Here is a 7,427-nt window from a genome sequence, read left to right on the forward strand (position 1 = left end):
ACTCATCCACTGATTCAATCAACAAGCACATCGACCTGGACCCAATATACCGGCCACTGCAGCGGGCAGCTGGAACTGACAACCGGAAGCGGCAGATACAAATCACTATAAATGCCAGAGGAAACATCACAGAAGCGCTTCACAGAAGGCTCCCAAGCACTGAGGAGGTCACCTAGACAGGGGACGAAACGCCTGCAACACAAATTCCCAGTTCGGCAAACAGAACCACAACAACGAGCACCCAAGCTACAAATCTTCTCCCAAACATCTGTTCTATTATTAAAATCAAATCCTCAACATTGCATGCTCATGTTTCAGAGAGCAATTACGTTACTGAAACCAAAACAAAACATGATCTATTGAGCCAGATTTCTGTCCGGGATCAGACTTGTCCAGTAATAACATCAGCTGGGCTCATAACAAATTTCATGCATAACAAGAGAATAAAAAACTCAAGATGATTATGTAGACTGAAAAGTAACTCATCTATCATCTACCAAAGCACAAAAAAAACTATCTCTACTCTGGAAATTTGTTCTAATAGAACTGAATTCTCAATTACATCCAAATATGTAGACACTAAAAAGTTTTTCATATTCCTGAAAGGAAGACACTTACTTCCTGCAACATGATTATTTTTGTGAAACCACATATCTTCTGAAAAGTCTTACTCTAATGCCAATAAGCTGTATATAATGGTGTTGATTGATTTCTATCTATTTTCATCTTGTATCTCAATTTTCAGTTTACATATTTGTAAATGCGCTTTATCAGCATATGTTGTTACTGTGATTAATTTCTCCAGCTTTTACCCCTGTAAATTTCAATTTTGTATCTGTTTTGTGATCGTTAAATGAGACATTCTAGGAATATCTTCAATGTATGATGTTCATCTTTACTCTCAAACATTTTGTGAGTGAACCTTTGATGTACATTTTTATTCTCTGTTAAAGACTTATCACCATGATTTGTAAGCTGTTGAGCTTGTTTGGGATGCCTTTGTTGGACCACCATTCTTCAAATTCCTGTCAGAGCACAGCCTGCATATTGCTCTTTTTCAAATCACATTTAAGACTGAGGGAAAAGTTTTAAATTCCAATTTTCAACGTTCATATTTAAATTTGCCTTGAACTATTTCCCCATCAATGAGCTCTCCTGTTTACAAGGCAGGGAATATTATGTTTGAGACATATTATTCTGTCAGGCTACTATTTGCCCAACAACTTCAATATTCCATTTTTACTCCCAAAAGTGGTGTGAATCTAATGCTGTTTTTGATGGTGAACTTAGAAGCAGGTAGGGGGAGGTGGCATACCTGACTCTCTTCCCAGACTCTAGAATTAATTCTGAGCAGGAAAACACATGGACCATGTGCACACATCACAAACGAGCCCCTTAAGTGACAAATTAATGACTACTTGAGGGCCTCATCGCACTGCTGGTATGCTTATAACTGTGTAGCCAGCTTGTCACCTCTAGGGAGGGCCCCTCAATCAGAGCCAACTAACAGCTGATTGAGTGACTGGATAGTGGGAAGGCAAGGTGATGGTGGGGAAGTATGTTATGGAACCTCAGAGAGTCACCCCACACTCTTTTTGCCATACTGCTGTAGCTCTCTCCTGGCTAACCCCACCACATCACTTAGCTGTGGCCCAGTTCATTCTGCAATTCCACTTCAGTAGGTGCTTTTCCTACCAACCACTGCCTCCCCAGAGCACGAGCTGTCAGCTTGAATGGCCAAAAAGCTCACTACATGCCTCACCATTGGCTCATGGTTGGATAGATCTTCATGAAAAGAGGCAACGTGGATCCCTCACTTGTTCACTAGCTGACACATGAGATGATTGACGCTTGAATAAAATTCTGCCACTGCCTCTCCAACCATGCCCCTATTTTCATCCTTTCACTAGAGGACAGAATTCACTAAAGGGTTCTCCGTTATTGAACTCATACTTATTAATGGAAACAGCAAAAATAATGTAGCTGTGCTCAAGTAACCTACCTACACAAACAGAATCTAAACAACTTAATAATTCTGAAGACCTCAATATATTCCCTGGAAATCGGTACTTCTCCTTAATAAAAAGTTCCATCTCTCTGCAAGACTGGCTAGAAACTAGCTAGAAAACAAGTGGCCCTCCTCTGAAACTGTTCCAGAATTATACACAGAGGATCAAAACCAGCTTCTATTCCATATGAGATCTTATCAAGACGTTATAACGGAAAGGTATAGATTTTTTCTTTTATATTTTATAATGTCCTCACAATGAAATATATCACATTAAGTTCAATCTTGGACACTAGTGAGCACAAAAAATATCTGAAATTCTGACATTTAACCAAATCAAATTTGTATTTTTTCCTGAATATCTGAACTGATGTTCAAATTGATGAAAACGTCAAATTATGTCATAAACCACTTTGTGAAATACCCTTCATTGATAGATGACATTCCTGTGCACTCAATTATACTTTGGTCAGTATATTTCATCAATATTATAAATATGCGCATATTTTTGTCAAAAATTAAATAAAGTTTAGAAAACAACCATTTTTCTCGACTTTAAATTCCTTTCCACTCAGAATATGGTGCAGAAGCATCTTCAAATTAGATGGCCTCATAGAAATTAAATATTCAGTTGCTTCTTCACCTAAAGAAAGTTTAAAAAAATCATGGCAAAGATTATTGCAATTGAACATATCAAACATTATATCACAAGCCATCGAATATTATGCAGTCTTTAATGTACGAATTACACTAAATTTGAAGATGTAATTCTTGTTATATTATTAAAAAATGTAGGCGTCAGAGAGGATGCAAAAAGGCCAAAGGTTGATCATCAGTATAGAAAAATGAGGCTTTGAGAAACCATTCAAGAAGCTTAAACTCTACATTTAGAAAGTGAAAGGCTTCAATTTCTCAGAGGCAGTTGGAGTGGGAGGAGCGACAGCGAGGCTCAGAGGCCCGACGGGAAGGTAAATTTGGAATATATAAAAACTTACCTCATGTATAGGTGGAGCGCACACTGAGCAGGAATGACATGGGACTGCTGGGTAAGTGAGGTTGCTTTACGTGAAACACTACTCAGGTAGTGTCTCCCACCCATCCTCCTCCTCTATCCAAAAAAAAAGGTTCTGTGCACCTGACTGGTAAGGTGACCAGTTTCTTTGCAGCATGCAGCATGGATGGTCATGGCATTAATCAACTCCAGCCTCCCCACTACTCTTGACCCACTTCAATTTGCCTATTGGACCAACAGATCCATGTCAAATATCATATCACTTGCCCTTCACTCCTCCCCAGAACATCTTGACACCAAGAATAGCTACTCATTGATTACACTTCAGCCTTCAACACTAATATCCCCTTGAGACTGATTAATAAACTTGCGGATCTCGGACTAAGTCCCAGTCTCTGCAACTGGATCCTCAGTTTCCTGACTCTCAGGCCACAATCGGTGAAGATTGGGGACAATGTTTCAATTTCAAAAACTGCGTTAGGGAACTGGAGCTGGATCATTCGGGAGGCAGAAGGGATTATTGAGAGGAGTTACAGAGAGGTAATCACACCTCAGGTTACCGTCAGGGAATGGAAAGGGAATGGACAGGCAGTGCAGGCATCCCCTGTGGCTATTCCCCTCAACAAGTATACTGTTTTGGATACTATTGGGGGCGAATGACTTACCAGGGGTAAGCAATGGGGCACAGAGTCTGTCCCTGTTGCTCAGAAGGGAAGGGGGGGGGGAGCAGAGCATTCGTCATTGGAGACAGATTGGAGGTTCTGTGGGATCGAGAGGGACTCATGGCTGGTGTTGCCTCCCAGGTGCCAGGGTTCATGATGTCTTGGATCGTGTTTTTGGGATCCTTAATGGGGAAGGGGAGTAGTCCACATAGGCACCAATGACATAGGTAGGAAGAGAGACGGGGATTTAAGGCAGAAATTCAGGGAACTAGGGTGCATTCTTAGAGCTAGAGTTGTTATCTCTGGTTTGTTGCCCGTGCCACATGCTAGCGAGGCGAGGAATAGGGAGAAAGGGGAGTTGAACACATGGCTACAGGGATGGTGCAGGAGGGAGGGTTTTGGATTCCTGGATAATTGGGGCTCTTTTTTGAGTAGGTGGGACCTCTACAAACCGGATTGTCTTCACCTGAACCAGAGGGGAACCAATATCCTGGGGGGAGATTTGCTAATGCTCTTCAGTGGATTTAAACTAATTCAGCAGGGGGATGGGAACCTAAGTTGTAGTTCGAGTACACAGGAGATTGAGAGTAGAGGTTAGAAATAAGGTTTCAAGGTCACAAGGCGGCACCGGTAAGCAAGAAGCTGGTTTGAAGTATGTCTATATCAACGCCAGCAGCATCCGGAATAAGGTGGTTTAACTTGCAGCATGGGTAGGTACCTGGGATTTCGATGTTGTGGCCATTTTGGAGACAAGGGTAGAGCACGGACAGGAATGGTTATTGCAGGTTCTGGGATTCACTAAGAACAGAGAAAATGGTGGAGGTGGGTTGGCACTGTTAATCAAGGACAGTATTACAGTTGCAGAAAGGACGTTTGAGGACTCGTCTACTGAGGTAGTATGGGCGGAGATTAGAAACAGGAAAGGAGAGGTCATCCTGTTGGGAGTTTTCTATAGGCCTCCGAATAGTTCCAGAGATGTAGAGGATACGATAGCAAAGATGATCCTAGATAGGAGTGAGTGGCAGGGTTGTTGTTATGGGGACTTTAACTTTTCAAATATACACTAGGAATACTATAGTTCAAGTACTTAAATGGGTCAGTTTTTGTCCAATGTGTGCAGGTGGATTTTCTGACAAAATGTGTAAACAAGCCAAAAAGGAGCAAGGCCACATTAGATTTGGTACTGGGTAATGAACCCAAGCAGGTGTTAGATTTAGAGGTAGGTGAGCACTTTGGTGATAGTGACCACAATTTGGTTATGTTTACTTTAGTGATGGAAAGGGATAGGTATATACCACAATATAAGAGTTATAGCTGGGGGAAAAAGGCCATTATGATGCAATTAGACAGGATTTAGGATGGGGAAGGAAACTGCAGGGGATGGGCACAATTGAAATGCAGATCTTATTCAAGGAACAGCTACTGCAGATCCTTGATGCGTATGTACTGGTCAGACGGGGAGGAAGTTTTTGTGCGCAGGAGCCGTGGTTTACTAAGGAAGTTGAATCTCTTGTCAAGAGGAAGAAGGCGGCTTATGTTAGGATGAGATGTGATGGCTCATTTAGGGAGCTTGAGAGGTATACATTAGACAGGAAAGACCTAAAGCGAGAGCCAGGAGGGGACGTGAGAAGTCGTTGGCGGATAGGGTCAAGAAAAACCCTAAAGCTTTCTATTGGTATATCAGGAATAAAAGAATTATTAGATTAATTTCCTATAGTATGGAAACAGGCCACTTGGCCCGACATGTCCACACCAACCCTCCAAAGAGTAACCCACCCAGATCCATTCCCCAATCCTATATTTGCCCCTGACTAATGCATCTAACACTATGGGCAATTTAGCATGGCCAATTCATCTGACCTGCACATCTTTGGACTTTGGGAGGAAACCAGACCACCGAGGAAACCCATGCAGACACAGGGAGAATGTGCAAACTCTACACAGACAGGTGGCAAATCGAACCCAGGTCCCTGGTGCTGTGAGGCAGCAGTGCTAACCACTGAGCCACCGTAACTGGAGTAAGACTAGGCAATCAAGGATAGTAGTGGGAGGTTGTGCATGGAGTCAGAGGAGATAGGGTAAGCACTAAATGAATACTTTTTGTCAGTATTCACACTAGAAAAAGACAATGTTCTCAAGGAGAATACTGAGACACAGGCAACTAGACTAGATGGGATTGAAGTGCATTAGGAGGTAGTGTTTGCAAATCTGGAAAGTGCAAAAACAGATAAGTCCCCTGGGCTGGTTGGGATTTATCCTAATATTCTCTGGGAAGCCAGGGTGGAGATTGCAGAGCCTTTGGCTTTGATCTTTATGTCATCATTGTCTACAGGAATAGTGCCAGAAGACTGGAGGATAGCAAATATTGTTGCCTTGTTCAATAAGGGGAGTAGAGACAATCCTGGTAACTATAGACCAACGAGCCTTGCTTTGGTTGTGGGAAAAGTATTGGAAAGAGATAGGATTCATCATCATCTAGAAAGGAATAAGTTGATTAGGGATAGTCAACACGGTTTTGTGAAGGGTAGGTCATGCCTCGCAAATCTTATTGAGTTCTTAGAGATGGTGACCAAACAGGTGGATGAGGGTAAAGCGGTTGATGTGGTGTATATGGATTTCAGTAAGGCATTTAATAAGGTCCCCCACAGTAGGCTATTGCATAAAATACAGAGGCATGGGTATTGACCCTACCCTGGACCGGGAGACCTGGGTTCAAGTCCCACCTGCTCCAAAGATGTGTAATAACATCTCTGACCAGATTGGTTAGCAAAATAAGTCAAAGCGGAGATAATTAGAAGGTCTGTAACACTAAAGGGAATGAAACTTGTTCAGAAAGGGAAAGCATATGCCTCTATGTTAGAAGCATTATTTCTTGAAAATTTTAAATTTTTGATTGAAATTCAAGTTATGGTTAGGGAGTACAGTTAGATCCAAGCTTCTGGCATTGCAAGTGGCTCGACTGTATAGTAGAGGTGAAGTAGAAAGGAGCAGTGGTAATGATATGAGATTCATGAGTGAGACAGACAGGTGTTTCTGTGACCAATGTGACTTCATCATGGTATGTTGCCTCCCTGGTGACAATGTCAAGGATGTAAGAGAGGATAAAGGATAATTTTCTGCACAAAGGTGAATAGCCAGAGTTTGTGGACCACATTGGTCCCAATGATTGAGCATGAAGAGAGATGAGGTTCTGCAGTCAGAAATTAGGAAGCTGGGTAGAAAGTTAGCAAGCAGGACTGCAAATATAGTAATCTTTGATTACTCCCAGTACCACATACAATTGAGCACAGAAATTGGAGGGGACAGATGATTATGTGGCTGGAAAAGATGGTGCAGCAGGAAGGATTTTAGATTCCTGGGGCACTGGGACTGGGTCTGGAGAAGATGGCGCCTGTACAAGCCAGATGGGTTGCACCTGACCAAAGCTGGAACTGAGTTCCTTACTAGGCATTTAGTATTGTTGGGGACCTTTAAATTAACTTGGCAGGGGTATGGGAACCAGGGGAGAACAGTAGAGGAGAACATCAGGGTTTGCAAATTACGTGGGTGTATAGCTGGCACTAGCATAGAAAACAGCAAGTTAATTGCGAATTTACTGTAAAGGAGACAGAAAAGAAGTCCTAAACAATGTTAATGTGCATGTATGTAAATGCATGGAGTATAGTGAATAATGATTTGGAGGTATTGGTGTTGGACTGGGGTGAACAAAGCTAAAAATCACACAACACCAGGTTATAGTCCAAAA

At 42.1% G+C, this 7,427-nt stretch overlaps 1 protein-coding gene across 10 annotated transcripts in view; it reads right to left on the reverse strand.

Annotated features, from left to right (window-relative positions):
- Positions 1-7,427, reverse strand: part of phka1a (phosphorylase kinase, alpha 1a (muscle)) — a 111,713-nt gene that overhangs the window by 19,349 nt on the left and 84,937 nt on the right. For all 10 annotated transcript variants that reach the window (XM_043704548.1, XM_043704554.1, XM_043704556.1 and 7 more), the window contains one exon: positions 2,550-2,651. In XM_043704548.1, the coding sequence (XP_043560483.1) occupies positions 2,550-2,651 (102 nt within the window). The remainder of the gene's footprint in view (positions 1-2,549; positions 2,652-7,427) is intronic.

The sequence above is a fragment of the Chiloscyllium plagiosum genome, chromosome 15, assembly GCF_004010195.1.
Source record: "Chiloscyllium plagiosum isolate BGI_BamShark_2017 chromosome 15, ASM401019v2, whole genome shotgun sequence".
NCBI lineage: Eukaryota > Metazoa > Chordata > Chondrichthyes > Orectolobiformes > Hemiscylliidae > Chiloscyllium > Chiloscyllium plagiosum.